The sequence below is a fragment of the Eublepharis macularius genome, chromosome 4 (assembly GCF_028583425.1).
Source record: "Eublepharis macularius isolate TG4126 chromosome 4, MPM_Emac_v1.0, whole genome shotgun sequence".
In the NCBI taxonomy this organism is placed as follows: Eukaryota; Metazoa; Chordata; class Lepidosauria; order Squamata; family Eublepharidae; genus Eublepharis; species Eublepharis macularius.
The window spans coordinates 172,926,279-172,948,554 of record NC_072793.1 but is presented as its reverse complement, the minus strand read 5'-3'; the positions used below and the strand labels follow the sequence as shown (position 1 = coordinate 172,948,554).

The window sequence follows — 22,276 nt, the reverse complement described above, 5'->3', positions numbered from 1 at the left end:
GTGACCACCTGCACCTGGCTTTTCTCCGGCTTTCCTCGGAGTGCTTATACCCTCATTATCCCGTCTTTTAGCATCCCACCCTCTTCTGCTCCCCTCCCACCTTCTGCCAGCCCACTTCATTGAGATTGGCCACTGTTGTCTATTCAGCCACTTCCTCCCCGTTTCCTCTCCCACTCTTTTTTTTAAAATCCAGTGTAGGATAGATGCACCCATGGGATGAGAGGGAGAAATCCAGGAAACAGATTGGTCCAGCAGTCCAGCGATGCAGAGTCATCGTGGGTGCAAAAAAAAGAAGGAAAGGAAAGGAAAGGAAAGGAAAGGAAAGGAAAGGAAAGGAAAGGAAAGGGCTGGCACTGTGACATCACATTTTGACATGGCACAGACTAACAAGATTGGCACCACACTCACCAAACATGATAGGTGCAAAAGGGCCCAGACAAGCCAATTCCATGCCTTTTGGCTTGACTTCTGGAATAGTGAGGAGTTAGGTCCCCGGTGCAGAAGGGGCTAGAATTGGCAGAAGTGTTCTCCTTGCAGTGCTAATTTTCTATGTGCAGGGATTTATCCATTATACAAAGAAATGTTTGTAGCTGTAACCTTCACTGCTGGCATCTCCCACCTGCTGCCTCCACGCAGGGAGTCCAGCCCATCACCTACGGGCTCAGCCACCTAATTCCCAGCACGTTCTCCTAGCTGTGTAGAGCAGGCCAGAGGGCCTCGGCTTCCCTCAGAGTGCAGGAGGGAGTGGTATGGTTGAAGACAGGTATGGATTTGTGGAGGCAGGCTGGGAGGAAACATGACAAGGAGGAAGGAAGTGGATGGATGAAGTGGGTGGGGCTCCCTTCTCCCTAAGAACCAAATGGAAGGTAATGAATTGGGGAGGGGGATTTGGGGACAAACACTCCTGAATCTCTCTCTATAAAATCCCAAATCCAGTCTTGGTCTCCAAAGCAAATTCAGAGAGAGGTTCACTCCAGGGCCTGGAATATAAAATGAGACTGCAGTTAAAAGGACTTCCCCCCTCTTTCTTTCATTGTTTCTCTCCCAGACTGCATCAAAAAGACACCCTGGAGGCCTACTCCGGCATCTCCTCTGTGTGGTGAAGGGGAAAGAGCCACCATGCAGCCAGCTCAGGTATGGGGGCGAAGTCCCTGCAGGGATGTGCAGCGGACAAAATAAGATGGTGAACTAGACCTTCTTGTGAGGGGGCATTACCTTAAAACAGAAACAGGGAAATGAAAAAGCCTCTTTGGCTGAACTTGAGCAATGTACAAACCACTCTGTCCACTGACAGAGCCCTCAAGCTTCTGATCCAAGAGAAATTCTGAAGTTCATTTATTTGTTCCAGGCTCAATGTGTAAATCTTGTTTCTCAGCTAGAATTCATTTGGTATTTTAATTAAAACCTGTATTTAAACGTAATCTGATAGTCCTTGAAATGATTAGATAAAAGAGTCTTAGCAAAGCACGTGGTGTAAATCAAAGCAATTGAGACCAAATGCGTATACAAGGCAGTGCTAATCCACCAAAATGGAATTAAAACAAGAATGGAAACTTCTTAAGATTCCTACCCAGAGCCTTTGCAGAAAAAGGAAATCTGGATCTGAGAATCTCATGTGTTATTGATTTTGCTTGCATGTAAAAGATTCCATCTCTGATGAGTTGCCTGATTACTCACTGGTCCTCTGAGCATACACATGATACTTTTAAATTCAGCAGAAGTTACAATTTGCATTCTCCTTTGTCCTGGGATTGATGATGGCAGACAGCCTAATCATGCCGCTGGCAGAGTGTGCTTCTGTCATGGACATTATCGGGACAACAACAGAACGCGCACTTGGAGTCTTCACAGGACACCCCAAACAGATTCAGTAATTCCAGGCCTACCAATGCTAAACAAAGAAGAAATGCCCAATAAAACCACTCACCTTTTATATAACACAGTTGACTAATGTTAAATTCCATGGTGGCAGGAATGGATCCTTCTCTGTTATAAAATTCAGAGTATCAGGATCCTTATCCTTGATTGTGGGAGTGTGAGATGCCAAGGCTGCCTACTTAGGAGGGGAAATTGTCACACACACATCCTGTCCAAGATGACATAGAGGCCCAGGCAGGGACAACAATTATGCTTTTATTAGGATAAACTCCAAATGGGCATGTGGAGGGTGGGGTTACCAGCCTCCAGGTGGGGACTGGAGCTCCCTCAAAATTGCAACTGTTCTCCAGACTGCAGAGATTGAGGCAGACACTATGGTTTCAAATCTCCCTTGAGCTCTCTCCCTACCCCAAACTCTGCCCTTCTGAGGTACGCTCCCTGGGAAGAGAGTGAGGTTGATGTAAGAGGCCGTGTCAGAAACCCACCCTGCAGTACTTTGCTATCTAAAGGAAGAAAATGAAGAGACTTCTTTTTTCATGGGGTGAGATTCACTTGTGCCAAGTGAAAAAGATCTTGAGTTGTACTGAGGCATGCTGGGACAAAGGAGCAATGGCTGCTCTCCTTTTGGGAGCCAGAAGGATATGCAATCCAAATGTGTTCCAGGCAGTAGTCAAAACTCAGACATCCCTTGTAAGGCAGAGAGCAGAACTAAATAAAAGGGGGTGGGTCTGCTTAGCACTCCCCTTTTTTGTGAGACCGACCTGGCATTAATCAGAAATGAGCCCCAGGAGAGAGGCAGGCCCAAAGACCCCAGGCCAGAAGAAGGACCAGAAGAGGCTAATGTTGTTTCCCTCACCTGGCTAGTCTTCTGCCTCAACCAGGCCAACAGGAGGGCTTTAGAAGCCTGGGCGAGGCAAGCACAGACCCCAAGCCGCAAAAGGAGCTACTGGGAAGGACCCAGAAACAGCAGGGGTGAGCCCAACAGAGAGCAGAGCAAGTGCCCATCCTGGGCTGAGATGTGGTAGGGAGGCCAAGAAGCTACAGATTTTACTCAGTCCTCCTATTGGATAGGCCAGCAGGAGGGCCACTCCAGAAGGCTGGGTGGGGATTTGAAGGAAACCCAAGGAAGGTGGAAAGGAGAACCCTTGAAAATCAGGTTCCTGGGAGGTCCAAGGAGGAAGGCAAGAGAAGAGAGAGCTGGAGCGTGCTGTCACTCCCAGGGCAGGAGAAGGAACAGGGTGATGCAGGAGAAGGAACAGGGTGATGCAGGAGAAGGAACAGTGTGATGCACGTGAGAAGATCAGTCTTCTGCAGCCAGCAAGATGTTGGATGGCCATACAGGGACAACTGTCATAAAGAAATGGTTGTTTTCCTCTTCCAGGATCTGGTGTCCTTTGAAGAGGTGGCTGTGCGTTTCACCCGGGGGGAGTGGGCCCTGCTGCGCCCAGCCCAGAGAGCTCTCTACAAGGAAGTCATGCTGGAGAATTTTGGGAACGTGGCCTCCCTGGGTGAGGATCCCTTTCTCCTTGTCTGTCTCCTACATGCCGGGAGGAGTAAATATAGCAACGTTACCTTTCTCTGTAGTGACTGCTGAGGCAGAATGTGGCCAGCCCTTTGGCTAAGCCTGCATGCAGATCTGACAAGGGTTGCAGGTTCTCTTTGCACAGAGGGTGGGCTCTGCCGGGTGGTCCAGTATCTGGATCACATGAGAGGGCATCAGAAGGGGAGCCAATGGATGCTTGGCCTGGAGAAGGTGGGAGGCTCTCCGCAGGGTCTTCCTTCCCGTCTGGGCCTTGCCTTATCCGGGCTGAAATGGGGCTATTCTGGATTCTCTGCCACTTACAGAATTCATTTCATGTTATTAAATCGTTTATATCCAAACTTTCCATGAGATTCAAGGCAGTTTACGGCAGTAGATTAAATACACTTACAGTTAAAACCAAAATAAGATAACGCTCCAAATCCCTCCCTCCTTAAAAGATGCCTACCCTTCAAACCTCCTCAAAAGCTCTGCCAGAGAGACGGGCTTTGCAGTGCCTCCAGAAGATCTCCACGGTGGGAGCTTCCCTCACCTCCACTGGGAGCCCATTCCACCGAAGTTGGCCTGGGCCCTGGTGGATGCCAGACCGGGTACCCTAAGTCGTGCAGTAGCCAACAAATGGCTGGCTGAGGACCATAGCTGGCATGCAGGAACATATGGAAGCAGGTGGTCTTTCAGATAATGTGGGACGCAGATCATGAAGGGCCTTAAGGTTCATAACTAGCATTTTGAATTGAACTGGCAGCCAGTATAGTTTCTTCAAAATGGGCCACATATGTTCCCAGCATCTAGCCCCTGACAGTTGCTGAAATACTGCATTCTGGACCAGTTGTCGTTTCTGGGTTGTCTTCAGGGGCAGTCCCACCTAGAGCACACTGCAGTAATCCAACCCTGAGTTTATAGATCAGCAGGCCAGATCAGCTGAGTCTAAGTAACGAAAGAGTTGGGGAACCCCATGCAGCGAATAGTAGGTGCTCCCGGCCACCAAGCCAGCCTGCTTTTCAAAAAGCAAGGCAGGGGCCATGAGCACCCCCAAGCTCTTAACTTGCCTGAGAAAGCCAAGGTCACTCTAGGACAAGTGGATTCAGTCTTTCTAGAATATCAGCCTTCCAACCAGCATCACCTCTGTCTCATCTCAAGTCACTTCCGGCATGTTCTGCCTTAGTCTCACCTGACCACAGCCTCAAAATACTGGTTCAGAACCAAGATGGATGCATGTTGGAGGCTTTGATGATGAAATGTATTGGTGGGTAAAACCTGTCTCTGACCTGAAACTAGATTGAAATGGGCCACGGGTAGATGTGTCATCCAGGAAATCTTGGAGCTTCTCTGCCACCACATCCCCTAGAAAAAGCAAATTGTAGACTGGTCTATAATTGCCTACCTCATGCCTAGCCAATGAAGGTTTTCTGAGCAGAGGCCTAATAACTACCTCCTTCAGTGGTCTAAGGAGAGTCCTCTCAGTCAGGGAGGAGTTGATGATTTTAACTCATGGCTCCAATACCTTTCCCCCTCAAGATTTTAAAAGCCATGCCTCCAGAGCACAAGTGGTGGCCCTCAGATCCCCCAAGACTCTGTCAGCATCCATGGGCAGAATCCATCTGAAACTCTCCATAACAAAAGGATAAGCTGGTGTTTCCAACACTTCAGGTACTGAATCTGCTCTCAACGTGGCCTCCAGGCAGTCATTTCCACCTCTGGGCATGGAGTAGGCACAGAACTGCCAGTGCCAGGTGGATGGATTTAGCCCATGTTGAGGGTTGCCACAACCTGGAGAGGTTTGAGGTTTTCCTCAAGTACAGGCTTGAGTACAGGCTAGCTACAAAGGAAGGCTATGCTATGAGATACCCATGAGGATTAATTCTGAAGAAAGCACTGGTTGAAGAGAATACTGACTGTACTCTTTGAAAAAGATGATTTGAAACGGGCAATTGGGATCTAGACAACCTGTTAGAGAAATTACCACCCAGAGGAATTATTACCAAGTTATTTCATCAGAAAAAATATTATTCTGAATGAACCACAGCCATCCGTGAGGAAATTGACATTGAACAATTCTTACCTACGAAGCGGATACACGGTGCTGTGGAAACTACAATAACTGAGTGGACTTGTGTATATCGTGTTCTTAATGCATTTGCACTTTATTTTTTCTGTGCAATATATGAATATATGAATAGCACTTTAGACACCTTGCACTTTATTTATCGGCATAGAACTTCCATGTTAGCACTGGTATGAATGGTTTTCCACCTATGAGTAGGGTTTGCAATTATTAAAACTGAAGAAATTGTATATTAAGCCTTGTACTTCTGTGTGAATTGCTTTATACCACTGTGAGGCTTGATATTGGTTGTATTATAGATTTATTAGTGTTAGTAAGCCAGGCGTGGGTAATTTTGCTTTTCTTGGATCATATGAGAGGACATCAGATGAGATTGGTACGAACCAATGCTTCATTTGAACAGTGTGGGACTGTCTAAGCAAGCGTTTACCTCCTGTCAGGGCCTTCATTCATCTGTGTTGGGAAGGGGATCAAAGCTACAAAGGAAGGGTGGAAGGAAAGATGGATGTAAGAGTAAAGAGTAGAGACAGAGAATAACAGAGTGGGGGGCATTAGGTCATATGCTGTCTGTCCTAAAGTAGGTGCCTTGTAGCATATGAGCGGTGGAAGAAGGGCTAGAGAAGATAACTTGTAGGTAATAGTGAGGGTTGGGGGGGCACCTTCTGCTTTTCTCCTGGACTCCTGCAAGGTGATTGTGAATGAGATTTTTTTATTTTCATTTTTTACATTTTATTTTAAAAAATTAGAACAAACTTCATACAAAATAGAAATAAAAATATGACAACAGTAGTGACAGCTCTACACATAAGCATCTGTAAAAGATTTCCACATATCTAACAGTGTCCATATGCAGTTGTCACTGGAATGCCATAAGAAAAGGCCGCAAGAGCCCTTCCTGCCCTCCCTCTCATGCTCTGCCGGAGTTCACAGAGTCACAGAACCAGCATTGCTGACAGACGGCCATCTAGCCTCTGCTTAAAAATCTCCAAAGCGGGAAACCCCATCACCTCCCAAGGGTATCTCTTCCACCGAGTCTTACAGTCAGGAAGTTCTTCCTAATGTTTATCCAGAAATTATTTCAGTTTAATAGTTACCCTTTGGTTCTGTTCTGACCCTCTGGAGCAAAAGCAAACAACTCTGCTGCATCCTCTCCAAGACAGCCCTTCAAATACTTGAAGAGGGCTAATATCACCTCTCCGTCGTCTCTTCTCCCAGTTAAACATACTCAGCTCCTTCACCCTTTCTTTATTGGACTTGGTCTCCAGACCCCTCGCCATCTCTGTAGCCCTCCTTTGGACATGTTGCAGCTTGTCATCGTCCTTCTTAAACTGCAGTGACCAAACTGAACACAGGACTCCTAATGAGGTCTAACCAGAGCAGAGTAAAGGGACACGTTGCATGATCTGTTGATGCAGTCTAAAATTTGCCATTTTAGCTTCTGCACCACACCACTCACACATGCCCACTGAATAATCTACTAAGACCCTTAGGACTTTTTAATATGTATTGCTGCCAAGCCAAGGCTGATTCCACACGGCTTACCTGAAGCCGGGAAGTTGTAGAACACTGCGGATCATGCGTTTTCTCATGCAAAATTTACGCGATGTCGTACAAAACTTGCGCGAGAAAACGCGATCTTCCGTGTTTTGTCTGGCATGATCGGCAATGTTCCGCAACGTCCCAGCTTCAGGTAAGCCGTGTGGAATCAGCCCAAGTCTCATGCCTTCTGCAATTATGCATTTGATTGTCTCTACCTAAATGGAGAACTTTACATTTCTCTCTGCTGAAATTCATTTTGTTCGTTTAGCACAGTTTTCCAGCCTGTCAATTCCCTGTTGGTGAGTATCACATCCCAGATAGCTGACCTTCTTGTTTTCTCCTCCACCTTCTGGAAGATAAAATTCTTGGCAAGCCAAGTCAGAAATTAATTAGATCTTTCATTTTTAGCAGAGTTTGACTTCCTACTGGTATCGGGGTAATTGAAATCTCCCATGAACATGTCCCATCTCTCTGAAACCTTTGTAATCTGGTCTAGGAATGTATCATCCAAGTGCTCTGCCTGGCTTGGTGGTCTATTGCAGACCCCCCACCATAATATCACTATGATACCCTCCTTTTATTTTTACCCAGAGACTCTAACTGACCTTCCATGTGCAAATTCATGGATTTCCTCACAAGTATATGCAGTTTTATCCTATCATGATATTCCCCTCTTCCCCAATCCTCTTTGGTCTATTCCTTTCAAACAAGTTATAGGCCCTACCTATTGATTGTATTGTATTATATTTCCCTTGCACTGTGTAATCCAACTTGGAGCTCAGTGAGAAAGGCAATCAATCAATCAATCAATCAATCAATTTTTTTTTAAAATCCCAACATTCCAATTGTGAGTCTCATCCCACCAAGTTTCAGTATTACCTATTAGGTCATAGTCCCCTTCCTGTATTAAGACTTAAGCTGTTTGTTTCCTGTGCTCTGTGCGTAAGTGTAGAGGCACCGAAATCCATGCCTACCCCTGTGGGATTCGTGACCCTGACCTGGATGGCCCAGGCTAACCAGATATGGCCAGAGCAGAGAAGCCAAGCAGGGTGTGCCCTGGTTTAGTAACTTGGTGGAAGAACCCTGAAGAAGACCAGGGTTGCTGCACAGGCAATGGCAAAGCACCCCTGTTCGTCTCTTGTCTTGAGAACCCTGTGGGGTTGCCATAAGTGAGCTGCAACGCGATGGCACTTTCTACACACATGGAAATCTTAATGGGGAGGGAGATGTTGGAGTGTTTTGCGATTTCTGGGCCTGTCTCCATTGGGAGGGATATTCCTGTTATGGACTGTATGCTGGTTATTAATCATAATTGTGCAAGGGTGGGGTTGGAGAGCTACCAGAAAGGTGCCTTGATTAAGGAGTGGCCGTGTTCCCATGGGAACCAGGCTCCTCCTCCTCAGAATGACATTTTATTGCATCTGGTGAAGGTCCCCCTCTGGATCTGTGGCTTCAGATGGCCCTCGGATCCAGGGGACCTCTAAAGCATTGTCCCCAGTGCGTATGGGTGTGGGGGCAGGGTCCTTGGGGCAATGACTGATTGGCTTCCCTGAGATTACTTAATTCCCACCATTTGGACACAGGTCTGCCAATGCCAGACAGATGACCATTAATCCAGCTGACATAGTTGTGGGGGGACAAAGGCAAGGCAGCTTCGAACTGCTGAATATTTATGAACTGCTGAAAACAAATGTGTTTTGTTTCCTCTTGAATAAGGACCTGTGATTGCCAAACCTGAGCTCATATCCTGGCTGGAGAAAGAGGAAAAGCTGTTTCTCCGTGGCTGCGATGAAGTAAAGGGATGGGCAGGTAGGTCTGCAGAGGGAATAACTGATGTCTGGGAGCTCTAGGGTTCCTTCCAAAGGCTGTTGGATCTCCCATGTCCAGTTTTACTAGTTCAGATTATTCTGACTTCAAATTCTGCCCCAAACATGAGCTTTGTCCTTGTGTGGAAATGGTCCCGCCAGCCTCATTTCAGCCCACATGAGAGTGAGAAAGCACTCAACTTTCCTGGATCTGTGGTCCAGCCAGACTCCCCTTTTCCTGCCCGCTCTGCTATTCTGTTCTCTCCCCTTGGTACTGCCACCATGACTTTCCCTCAGGTGGTCTGATTTCAGGGGCACCTCTGCCTCTGCTTTTAAAGGCTGAGCTACAGACCACAAGCCTTTGAATTCTTGTATTGTTTTATTTCAGACTCCATTTTTTTCACACGGTTCATGCCAGATTTCTCTTTTTGCAGCTGGAAGTGTGCAGGAGTCAGCCAGTGAAAGGATAGAGTACCCAGTGATGAAGAAAGAAGATGTGTGTTCAGATGTGAATGAGAACATAGGATATTGTGATTTACTGAGCAACGAGAAAGGAAAGCACCCCTTTAAAAGGAGGAATGATTCCAGTCTTTTAAGGGGCGATGACTGCAATGCCATTTTGCTACTACAAAAAACATACAAAGGAGACATTAAGAATGAGTGTTCTGCAAGTGGGGTAATGTTTTCTGAAAAATCAGATATTAATATGCATTGGAAGGACAAAAAATATAAATGCCTGGAGTGTGGGAAAAGCTTCAGTCAGAGTGGAAATCTTACTTTGCATCAAAGAAGTCACACACAAGAGAAACCTTATAAATGCTTGGACTGTGGAAAAAGTTTCAGTCAGAGTAGAAGCCTTGCTTCCCATCGAAGAACTCACACAGGGGAGAAACCATATGAATGCCTAGAGTGTGGGGAAAGTTTCAGTCAGATTACACACCTTACTTCCCATCATAGAATTCACACAGGGGAGAAACCATTTAAATGTATACAGTGTGGGAAAAACTTCAGAAACAATGGCTACCTTATTTCCCATCAAAGAATTCACACTGGGAAGAAACCATACAAATGCCTGGAGTGTGGGAAAACTTTTGGGCGGAAAGACAATCTAAGTTCCCATCAAAGAATTCACACAAGGGAGAAAAAATACAAATGCCTGGAATGTGGAAAAAGGTTTGCTCAGTGTGGAAGCTTTACTTCTCATCAAAGAATTCACACAGGAGAGAAACCATATAAATGCCTGGAGTGTGGCAAGAACTTCACTGGGCATGGAAGCCTTCATTACCATCAAAGCATCCACACAGGGGAGAAACTGTATAAATGCCTAGAGTGTGGGAAAAGCTTCAGTCACAGTAGCATCCTTACTGTTCATCAAAGAATTCACACAGGAGAGAAACCATATAAATGCCTGGAGTGTGGGAAAAGCTTCAGTAAGAGAGGAAATCTTACTTCTCATCAAAGAATTCACACAGGAGAGAAACCATATAAATGCCTGGAGTGTGGCAAGAACTTCACTGGGCATGGAAGCCTTCATTACCATCAAAGCATCCACACAGGGGAGAAACTGTATAAATGCCTAGAGTGTGGGAAAAGCTTCAGTCACAGTAGCATCCTTACTGTTCATCAAAGAATTCACACAGGAGAGAAACCATATAAATGCCTGGAGTGTGGGAAAAGCTTCAGTCAGAGTGGAAATCTTACTTCCCATAAAAGAATTCACACAGGGGAGAAACCAAATAAATGCCTGGTGTGTGGAAGAAGCTTTAGTCAGAGGGGAAATCTTACTTTGCATCAAAGAAGTCACACACAAGAGAAACCTTATAAATGCTTGGACTGTGGAAAAAGTTTCAGTCAGAGTGGAAGCCTTGCTTCCCATCAAAGAACTCACACAGGGGAGAAACCATATAAATGCCTAGAGTGTGGGAAAAGTTTCAGTCAGATTACATACCTTACTTACCATCATAGAATTCACACAGGGGAGAAACCATTTAAATGTATACAGTGTGGGGAAAACTTCAGTAACAATGGCTACCTTGTTTCCCATCAAAGAATTCACACTGGGAAGAAACCATACAAATGCCTGGAGTGTGGGAAAAGCTTCAGTAGGAGTGGAAATCTTACTTCCCATAAAAGAATTCACACTGGGAAGAAACCATACAAATGCCTGGAGTGTGGGAAAAGCTTCAGTAGGAGTGGAAATCTTACTTCCCATAAAAGAATTCACACAGGGGAGAAACCATATAAATGCCTCATGTGTGGAAGAAGCTTTAGTCAGAAGGGAAATCTTTCTTCACATCAAAGAACTCATTTCGGGAAGGGCAGCATACAAATGCTAGCAGTGTAGATAGACAGTGTATCAAAGCAACTTGGATTACCAAATTCAAAAGCTGTACAAAGAAGGAATAGAATAAGAAGCTATGAGGTAATCCATCTGGGAGGTGTCCCCAATTCAGTATAATGTGTTTTTTCTTTCTGTTCTTCAATCCCAGCTCCCCCCATTGTTTTTTTTTCTAAGAATCTTTGTCATTAGACTCAAATGGCTGTTCCATTTTGTAAACCTCCTTCTGATTGACTGAATAGCTTTGTTTTATGTGGAATCCTTATTGTTTGATTCAGGTGCTGTTATCTTTCCATTTTTATCTGTTTGGTCATCTGCTTCCTAATTGACAATACACTTGTTGTATTGTTCTCGTAATCTGCCTTGAGTCCCAGTGAGCAGGACAGACTATAATGAAAATAAACAGTAAAATGTTTCAGAGATTAAATTCCATTTAGTGGAATGGCGGGATCCTTCTTGATCCCAGCAGGCAAGAATAACCCACTGAGTGGGAGTCACAAGAGAGAATCATTCCAAATGGGAAGGTTTTGACCTTGTCCTTTTGCCTTGCTCCAGTGAGCAAAGCTATTTTTGCAGAATGGATCGAGAAAGGCAGTCCTGTAGAGATGTGGGACTTTGCCCTGTAAGGAATAAGTATCAGGCTAAGGTGGGGATAATAAGCTGAAACATAGACTCATAGAGGTAGAAGGCATCCCCAGGGGTCATTTAGTCTAACCCCCTGAACAACACAGGAAAGTCACAACTACTTCTCGCCCTCACACACACACACTGGTGACCCCTGCTGTCTGCCCAGAGGAAGGCCAAAAAACCCCACAGGATCCCGGGCAAATCTGGCCTGGAGAAAAATTCTTTACTGATCTCAAAGTGGCGACTGGCATTGCCCTGGGTATGTAAGAAAAGGGCCACGAGAAGTTAGCAGCTGCTCAGTATGGTGTCTCATCAGCTGAGTGTGATGTCTTTTGGGATTGCACTGTTAGGTACAAAATTCTCCAAGCCCTGTGAATCCAAAGCCTCTGGGATAATCGGGCATGGTCCCTTTCCCAAAAAAGTAAGGTAGAGGGAGGAAAGTCCAGCCAGCAATCAAAATGAATACTTCCCAAAGCTTTATTAGAACTCACTCAGGAACCGCATTTTCCTTCCCCACTGCCACGCACACTTTCATATACATCCTGGTGGGTTGGCCAAGCCCCAGCAGAAGAGCTTTTTTACATTCCAGGATGGAGAACCTGTTGATGGGGAAGGGACAGCTCCCAGTCTTCCTACCTGTTTCTCCTTTACTGCCATTGGCACTGATACCAACTAGACTCCCAGGCATGGGACCCCCATTGTTGTTCATCCCAAAATATCCTCAAGCTAGGCCTGGATATAACATCCAGCTTAATATTCAGTTGGTGTCCCATAAAACTGGCAGGAATACCCCTGGATACTCTAAAAAGGGATAGTTTCAGGTGGGTAGCTGTGTTGGTCTGCAGTAGAACAGCAGGATTCAAGTCCAGCCACAAAAGAAGACCCACAAGATTTTCAGGGTACAAGGTGTCGAGAGTCGAAGGTCCCTTGATCAGCTCAGCTCCACAACATCCCTCTGCTATTTGCAAAGGAAACAAAGTTTTCCTCATGAAAAGCCAGAAAACTGCTGACAGTGCAGACAGGGAGGGTGGAAAATATTCCCTCTGTGAAAAAACACTGGTGGTTGAACCACTTCCTTGAACTATCAGAGCCTGGGTGGGTTAGCGGTTAGAATGTTAACTAGTAATCAAGGAGATCCCGATTTGAACACCGACTTTGCCACTGCAGGTTGCTGGCTGACTTTGGCCCAGTCAGATACTGTCAACCAGCCCTACTTCACAGGATTGTTGGTTGGATAAAGTGGAGCCACTTCAAGCCACTTCAGGTCCCCGTTGGGGAAAAGGTGGGGTATGATGTTGGTTATTCATCTAATTTTGCCTGCAACTTACCAGGAATGGTTTCTCTCTGGGGCTCTTGCTTCTTCCAGCATTGCTGCAGTTCTTTTTTCAGGAGACAAAACTAGAGTTGTCAACTCAAGTTTGAGAAATTCGTGGAGAATCAGGAGTGGATCCTACGGATGGTGAGGAACGGGGAGGGGAAGGACCTCAGTGGGTTAGATTTCATGTTCCACAAGAGTCGTTTTCTGTAGGTGAACTCATCTCTGTTGTCCAGAGGTCAGCTGGAATTCAGGGAAACCTCCAGACCCCACCTGGAGGATGGCAAACATAAAGAGGCTTTCCCCCAGAAGATAATAGCAAACCACGTGAAACACACACAAGGGAAGCAATTTTTAAAGAAACTTTCTCATATAATAATTCCAAGCGCAAAAAGTAATGCAAAAATAATTTTCTTTCCAATACATTACTATCATAATTCACTCATCATCCAATACACCATACAAGGTGATAGTCACTCCCCCTGCGTCCAGAGGTGCAAAGTCTCCACAATGCAACGGAATGGCAAAAGATATATTGAGGATGTCCTCCTACAAAGACTCTCCGTACTGCAGACACAAACCCGTCCGTGATAATGCGTTTGTCTTGTTTTTTCGTTTCGGGGTAGGTGGCACAATGAAGGTGTCACGGGTCCCCACCCTCCCGTACTGTATTCCTTTGCAATACTTTGAAGCTTTGTAAGACTCTTATCTGTGGAGGTGCACAATGGTTTCATAACTCGGCTTTCTCAAAATGTCACACGATTAAACATATGAAGAATCAGCTCAATTTATGTCCAATCACATTTTTGTATAGTTGTCTCATGTAAAATTTCTTAGAGATGTCTCAGCAAACATCGTTCAAGATAAAAGAATGTCACCAAGATAAGAAACTAGGGTCAGGCTTGCGAAATGCGGGGAGAGGGAGTCTATTTGTAACCATGATAAAAATAATCCAATGTCCTTCATTTTTTTCTTTTCTTATTTAGATAGAAATGTATTTAAAAGAAAAAAAGAGTTTAGTAAAGTAAGTGTGTATTAAAAAAATTACAGAGGTTCTAAATTAGACGTTAGAGTTGAAACTTACACAATCTTATACAAACAATAAATATATAAGCAATACATCTGTAGTAGTTTTGGGAGTTACACAGACCATACACTTCAGCTTCTTGGATCTAATAAAGAAGAACACTTCGTATTTGATTTCCCTTAGCCTGAATACATAACATCATTTTCACTGACGCTCCCAGAATTATCCCAAAGCAGGTGGCCCGATGTGAGTCTCCTGGCTGCTCTTTCAGGTGAGTTATATGCCTGTCACAGACAACCATAAGGCCGGGAGGGGGGCTGTGGGGGGTGGGAGGTCCCGATTCCTTTCGCGTTTGGCACTGCAACTCCGACTGTCATCCTGAAGCTGGTGAGTAGTTCTGAGACGCTTCGTTTTATTTTTGGAGCTATGCTTACCACAGAGGGACAGAGAGACAGGTAACAAAAGGGTTCCGAAAGCTGCACGAGTCTCAGAAAGCTGCTGGGCTGGACGGCTGTGTTCTGCCCATTACTGCCCATTACGCTCTACTCATGCCATGTTGGCATCGTTCAACGTGTCATGTTTAAAAGCTTGTGTTTCAGGTTTCTTTCCGATTTCTGGAGCGCAAACCTTCTTGCGCGCTGACCTGGATAGTCCAGGAGGGTCAGACCTCAAAAACTAAGCAGGGTCGGCCTTGATTAGTAATTGGATGGGAGGCCTCCAATGAAGACCAAGGTTGCAGAGGCAGGCAATGGCAGACCAGCTCTGTTAGCCCCTTGCCTTGAAAACCTCACCAGGGGTCGCCACAAGTCAGCTACGACTTGAGGGCACGATTTCGTCCCAGCCCTATGGCCCTGTTCATTGGATGCCCCATCCTACTGAGTGTATTCGAGTTACCCTGTGTAATACGCTTCCCAGGGGCAAGCAGATTCTAAATAACGTAAATTTTAAAAAAGGAAATATAAACATTAATTAATATGCCATTCCATCGAAACAGGCATAAACCTTTGCTTCCTTTTTTATTTGATGCTGGGTCACGTTTCTCTGCCCTCTCCTCAGATGCTTCGTTTGCATTTTCTCGCCTGGGTCCCTTGGTCTCTAAGGGTTAAGGAGACAGAGCCGCAATCCTAGAGAGAAACATACAGTGGAGGGGGGGAGGAAGGTGTAAGGAAAATCCATTTCCTGTGTCCCCACCCCACCCCTTTTGAAGAAGCTGCCACTGGGATCTCCCGGGTTTCTGCTTCAATGGTTGGGAGGGAATCTGGTGAGTGAAAAGGAGGTGCTGGGGTGGGGGGGGGGAGGAATACGGGGGGGCGGGGTCTGCATTGCAAGATGCAAAACAGAGAAAGGAGCGTGTGCAGCGAGGGGGGAGGGAGTATGTCCTCCCCCATTGCCCCCCCCACACACACACACCATGCACACGCCGTTCCCCATCCTGCTTTGTGCACAGCCACGCTGCCCCTCCAAAGGTCTGAGGCGCCAAATCAAAACCTGGTCCCTTTCCAGTGGGACAGAGATCACACGGCTTCAGGTTCAGTACAGTCCCATGTAGGAAGGAGAGGCGGTGGGTGGCTGGGAGGGGGTTCTGAGGTGGGAGTGGAGGGCTCAGGGGGAGATTTGAGGGGCAGAAAGGGGGAGGAGATGCACAAGAGGGGAAGGGGTGTGTGGGGAATATATGTTGGTCCCTTGTGTTTCAGAACTATGCCTTTCCCTTTATATCTCCACAATGCAAGGAGATGCATTTTTAAGCTAACAAAAACTAGGAATTCAGAGAAACTGTTTCAGGTACCAATTTTTTTTAAAAAAAGAGTGGGGAAATCTGCCGTATGGGAGCGTTGTTCTTCCAATGCTGTATGGGCAGCCACAGCAATAGCAAGGGAAGCGTACATTGAAAGGACATAGACTTTTTTCTTAAAAAATGAAAGCTGGGAATTCAGAGGCCAAGAGTCACACATTGTTAGAAGTTATATTATTGTATCCAATTGCCAATTTTAAAAAAATAGTGAAAGAAGCTCTGGTGGTATGGGGGTGGGGAATGGCAATGTGGGAAATCTGCAGTGTGGAAGTTGCGCTGTTAAGGCAACCCCAAACAAAGAAACCACGCGTGCATGTATCCATAGGGAAAACACCGGTGTTGGTCTCCCTCTTCCCCTTTTCCATTTCCAATCCGGGTCAGTCTCTTCATATCACACCTTCTCCCTTTCTGTCTTGAAATCCTGGTCCGCTGACTTGGGAGCTGCTATTCTTCTCTGCTGGGCCTGTTGTGATGGGAGTTTTCCCTCCAGCTCCGCTCCAAGTGGTTGTTAACCTGAGTTGTAGGATCTTTTCAGGGTCACCAGCCAAGAGCCCTGCTTTCTACAGGCAAGAGGATGAGCCGGCGGTGGAGTGGGCTGCACCCTCTTATAACCTGCATCCCTGTTAACTCAAGGTGGCTTTACTTTTGACTGGAGGTGGAGAAGCACATTTCAGACTGCTTCCCTGTGGTAAAAACTCCCTGCCGCAGGAAAAGGGCACAGCAGGCAGAGACAGAGGGCAGAAGCTTTCTTCTAGCAGTGCTCGTTTTCTATGCACAGGGATTTATCCACTATACAAAGAAATCTTTGTAGTTGGCATCTCCCACCTGCAACCTTCAGTCAGGCAGTTGGTCCCATCGCCTCACGGCTCTGCCACCTCATTCCCGGCACGTTCTCCTAGTTCTGTTGACCAGGCCGGAGGGCCTTGGCTTCCCTCAGGATGTGGGAGGCAGTGTGGTGTGGCAGAAGACAGGGTCAGTAATGGATTTGCTGGGGCAGGCTGGGAGGAAACATGACAAGGAGGAGGAAAGTGGATGGATGAAATGGGTGGGGCTCCTTTCTCCCCGTGTACAAAATGGAAGGTGATGAATGGAGGGGGGGGGGCGGTATTGGGCCAAACACTCCTTTTTTTTTAATATATATTTTTATTCAATTTTAGAACTGTAACAATAATTAAACAACAGACCAATATAATACATTGCATTTACAAATATTAACACAGTGCTTCAACTTTAATACATTAACAATGAGTGGTGTGAAGAGGGAGGTTGCAGATCTCTTGCTTCTATGAATTCATAAAATGGGATCCATTTTTCCCAGAAGTTTGATCCCGAAGACTGATATTCCGTCTGATGTAGATTATCAGTTACTTTTTCCATTAACAAATGGTTCCAGATTTTTGTAAACCAAAGTTCTGTAGTAGGTGGAGATTGGTCTTTCCATTTGGTTGCTATTGCACTCCTAGCTGCCACCAGGAGAGAGTTGATAAGGTCTCTTCTAACATTTGGGATCGATGTCTGATCCCACAGTCCCAAGAAGATTACTTTTGGTGACATAGGGGGGCCAAACACTCCTGAGTCTTTCTTGCCCTGTTCTCCAAAGCAAATCTGGAGAGAGTTTCACTCCAGGGTCTAGAACATAAATGGACACTGTGGTAAAAGGATTTCTCTCTTCTTTCTTTCTCCTCCCCCGCAGACTGCATCGGGAAGACACCCTTGATGCCTTCTCCAGCATCTCCTCTGTGTAGTGAAGGGGAAAGAGCCACCATGCAGCCAGCTCAGGTATGGGGGTGAAGTCACTGCGGGGATGTGCAGTGGACAGAAGTGAGACAGTTGAATAGACCTTCTTGTGAGGAGGCATTACCTTAAAACTGACTGTACTGGTCTCACATTGTGTAATCCACTTTGAATCCCAGTGAGAAAGGCAGACTATAAATGATATAAATAAAAATAGTAAAAATAAATATTGAAACAGCCGCAGGGAAATGAAAAAGCCTCTTTGGCTGAACTTGAGCAATGTACAAACCACTCTGTCCACTGACAGAGCCCTCAAGCTTCTGATCCAAGAAAAATTCTGAAGTTCATTTATTTGTTCCAGGCTCAATGTGTAAACCTTGTTTCTCAGCTAGAATTCATTTGGTATTTTAATTAAAACCTGTAGTGAAATGTCATCTGATGGTCCTTGAAACGATTAGGTAAAAGATTCTTAGCAAAGCACATGGCATAAATCAAAGCAATTGAGGCCAAACACATGTACAGGGCAGTGCTAATCCACCAAAATGGAATTAAAACAAGAACGGAAACCTCTAAGATTCCTACCCAGAGCCTCTGCAGAAAAAGACTAACCAACTTGACTGTAGCATAAGCTTTCGAGATGCATCTGATGAGGAGAGCTGTGGTTCTTGAAAGCTTATGCTACAGTAAAATTGGTTAGTCTTAAAGGTGCTACTGGACTCTTTTCTATTTTGCTACTACAGACTAACACGGCTACCTCCTCCGGATCTATAAAGAAATGTTGTTTCCCTCTTCCAGGATCTGGTGTCCTTTGAAGAGGTGGCTGTGTATTTCACGCGGGGGGAGTGGGCCCTGCTGCGCCCAGCCCAGAGAGCTCTCTACAAGGAAGTCATGCTGGAGAATTTTGGAAACGTGGCCTCTGTGGGTGAGGATCCTTTTCTCTTTGCCTGTTTCCTACATATTGTGAGGTGTAACTAGCTAGTTTACATTTCCCTGTATTGAAGTCCTTGATGAGGCAGAATGTGATCAGACCCATGGGTTAAGCCCATATGCAGATCTTGTAAGGGTTCAGAGTCCTCCTTGCACAGAGGGGAGGTCCTGCCTGGTGGTCCAATGTCTGGACCACACAAGAGGGCATCAAGAGGTACCAAGGTCTCTTAGAGGACTTTGCATTCCTTGGACCAACACCTACTGGTTATCCCTGGACTAAAAGATGTCCACTTGGCCTTGACCAGAGCCAGAGCTTTTTCAGCCCTGGCATCTACCTGGTGGAACACTCTCCCAGATGAGATCTGGGTCCTGTGGGATTTATGGCAGTTCCACAGGGCCTGTGAAATGGAGATGTCCTCCAGGTTTATGGTTGAGGTGGTGGCAGCTCTTTTCCTCTGGCCTCCCTTGTCCTTCTCTGCTTAGGCTTCCTGGCTGTGCTGTGCCCCCCTTTGCCCCTGCGTGGCTCCCTCACCTCCCCATTAGGACTTGTAGGGTTGCCAGCTCCGGATTGGGACATTCCTGGAGATGAGGTGGGGAAGTGGAGCCTGGAGAGGGTGGGCTTTGAGAGTGAGGGGAAATAATGCCCGTTGAGTCTACCTTCCAAGGCAGCCATTTTCTCCAGAGGAACTGGCTCTGTCACCTGGAGATGAGTTGTAATTCTGGGAGATCTCCAGCCACCACTTAGAGACTCTAGGCTTTTTTGGGCGGCGGGGCAAGGCAGGCAAGCCTCCCCCCCCACCCTTCATGATCCTGGCTTTGTGGGGAGTGCAGGTGAGCAAGGCTTGCCTGCTGCCGCATGCCCCTAGGGTTGCCAGTGTTCAGGTGGTAGCTGGAAATCTCCCAGAATTACAGGTCATAGGGATCAGTTCTTCTGCAGAAAAATAGCCCTTTCAGAGGGTGGACTGATCATAAGCTGCTGAGGCCCCTCCTCTCCCCCTGCCCCAGCCTCTCCAGAATCTCCCCCCTCAGACACACGGACACAATTATAGCTTTGGGGCAGGGGGAAGGTGAGCCAGGCTTGTCCACCTCCGTGCCCCACCACCCCCTCCAGAATCATGGCTTTGGGGGGGAGAGGAGGACAGGGAGGCTTCCATGCGGCCACTCCCCTCCCCCCCGAACTTGGCTTTGGTGAAGAGAGGAGGAAAGTGATTGGGGCGCTGCTGGCAGGGAGCATGAAGGGGGTGGCTCCAGGCTCCTCCGCCTGGCAACGACCCCGATCGCAGGAGCTGTGGGGCGGGAGGTGCATGGAGGGGAGCAGTTCGGAGGGGGGGAGCAGTTCGAGGCTCATCCACCCCGATCAGAGCACTGCGGGCGGGAGGTGCACAGGGGCCAGCGGTTCAAGGCTCCTCCACCCGGCAGCCCGATCAGGGCACTGTGGGTGGGAGGCGCAGGGGGCCTGCGGTTCGAGGCTCCTCCGCCCAGGGTGCGCGAGGGGGGCAGTTCGAAGCTCCTCCACCGAGCAGCCACCCTGAGCAGGGCAGGATTCCGGCAGAGAGGGGAAGGGAAGTGGCTGCCTCTCCTGCAGCCAGCTTGCAGGTGGGCGGGCTTGTCCTGTCCGTGCCCCCTCCCAATCCCAGTTGCGAGGGGAAGGGAAGCAGCTGCCTGTCCTGCAGCCAGCTCCCTGCTTGAAGGAGGACAGGTTTGCCCCCCCCTCTTGATCCCGGCTGGGAAGCGGCCGCCTCTCCTGCCGCCAGCTGCTGGCTTGCAGGTGGGTGGACTTGTCCCCCCTCCCTCCGCAGATCCCAGCTACAAGAGAAAGGGAAGCGGCCGCCTCTCCTGCAGCCTGGCTATTTGAATTGGGGCAAGCCATTTGAGAGGCTGCCCCTTCTTTGCTCCAGCCTATCAAAGTGAGGAAGGGAAAGAAGGAGGGCAGTCCTTCCTTCAGGCATCCACACTGCGCATGCTCCACCTATCCCTGTGAGTCGTCGAAACCCACTAAGAGAATTATGTTATAGGATTTAATCCTGTTGTTACCTGCCCTGACCCTGTTTGCAGGGCGGGTGGGCTATAAATAGGAAGGAGGGAGGGAGGGAAGGAAGAGGTTGATACCAACTGATGCATCATTTGAACAGTGTGGAACAGTCTAAGCAAGTGTTTACCTTCTATCAAAGCTTTCATCTGTGTTGGGAAGGGGGTCAAAGCTACAAAGTGAGAGTGGAAGGAAAGATGGATGTAAGAGTAAAGAGTAGAGGCAGAGAATAACAGAGTGGGGGGCATTAGGTCATATGCTGTCTGTCCTAAAGTAGGTGCCTTGTAGCATATGAGCGGTGGAAGAAGGGCTAGAGAAGATAACTTGTAGGTAATAGTGAGGATTGGGGGGGCACCTTCTGCTTTTCTCCTGGACTCCTGCAAGGTGATTGTGAACGAGATTTTTTTATTTTCATTTTTTACATTTTATTTTAAAAAATTAGAACAAACTTCATACATGGTTGTTGTGGGTTTTCCAGGCTGTATTGCCGTGGTCTTGGCATTGTAGTTCCTGGAGTTTCGCCAGCAGCTGTGGCTGGCATCTTCAGAGGTGTAGCACCAAAAGACAGAGATCGAGACTTCATACAAAATAGAAATAAAAATATGACAACAGTAGTGACAGCTCTACACATAAGCATCTGTAAAAGATTTCCAAATATCTAACAGTGTCCATATGCGGTTGTCACCGGAATGCCATAAGAAAAGGCCGCAAGAGCCCTTCCTGCCCTCCCTCTCAAGCTCTGCCTGAGTTCACAGAGTCACAGAACCAGCATTGCTGACAGACGGCCATCTAGCCTCTGCTTAAAAATCTCCAAAGCGGGAAACCCCATCACCTCCCAAGGGCATCTCTTCCACCGAGTCTTACAGTCAGGAAGTTCTTCCTAATGTTTATCCAGAAATTATTTCAGTTTAATAGTTATCCTTTGGTTCTGTTCTGACCCTCTGGAGCAAAAGCAAACAACTCTGCTGCATCCTCTCCATGACAGCCCTTCAAATACTTGAAGAGGGCTAATATCACCTCTCTGTTGTCTCCTCTCCCAGTTAAACATACTCAGCTCCTTCACCCTTTCTTTATTGGACTTGGTCTCCAGACCCCTTGCCATCTCTGTAGCCCTCCTTGGGACATGTTGCAGCTTGTCATCGTCCTTCTTAAATTGCAGTGACCAAAGTTGAACATAGGACTCCTAATGAGGTCTAACCAGAGCAGAGTAAAGAGACACCATCACTTCATGTGATCGGGACACTACTTCTGTTGATGCGTCCCACCAAGTTTCAATAATGCCTATTAGGTCATAGTCCCTTTCCTGTATTAAGACAAACTCCCTCCTGGTTGTTTCCTGTGCTCTGTCCATAAGTGTAGAGGCACCGGAATCCATGTCTAGCGTTCCCCCTGTGGGAATCTTGACCCTGACCTGAATGGCACGAGCTAGCCTGATATGGTCAGATCAGGGAAGTTAACTAGGTTGTGTCCTGGTTTATTAACTTGGATGGGAGACCACTGAGGAAGACCAAGGTTGCTGCACAGAGGCAGGCAAAAGTAAACCACTCCTGTTCATCTCTTGCCTTGAGAACTCTCTGGAGTTGCTATAAGTTGGGACATGATGGCACTATTCACACACATGGAGATCTTAATGAGGAGGGAGGAGAAATGTTTGAGATTT

The 22,276-nt window shown here is 46.9% G+C and overlaps 2 protein-coding genes across 2 annotated transcripts in view; both read left to right on the top strand.

Moving 5' to 3' along the window:
* The first annotated feature begins 1,119 nt into the window (after window positions 1–1,119).
* Window positions 1,120–11,171, top strand: LOC129327852 (zinc finger protein 345-like). Its single transcript, XM_054976602.1, has 6 exons — window positions 1,120–1,134; window positions 3,260–3,386; window positions 3,859–4,008; window positions 8,739–8,831; window positions 9,262–9,385; window positions 9,665–11,171. Exons 1-6 carry the CDS (start codon window positions 1,120–1,122, stop codon window positions 11,169–11,171), a joined length of 2,016 nt encoding a protein of 671 aa, XP_054832577.1.
* Window positions 11,172–15,328: 4,157 nt separating this feature from the next.
* Window positions 15,329–22,276, top strand: part of LOC129327108 (zinc finger protein 721-like) — a 34,298-nt gene continuing 27,350 nt past the window's right edge. Inside the window, exons 1-3 of the mRNA XM_054975543.1 lie at window positions 15,329–15,395; window positions 17,620–17,705; window positions 18,456–18,582. Of these exons, the coding sequence (XP_054831518.1) occupies window positions 15,377–15,395; window positions 17,620–17,705; window positions 18,456–18,582 (232 nt within the window). The 5' untranslated portion in view covers window positions 15,329–15,376. The remainder of the gene's footprint in view (window positions 15,396–17,619; window positions 17,706–18,455; window positions 18,583–22,276) is intronic.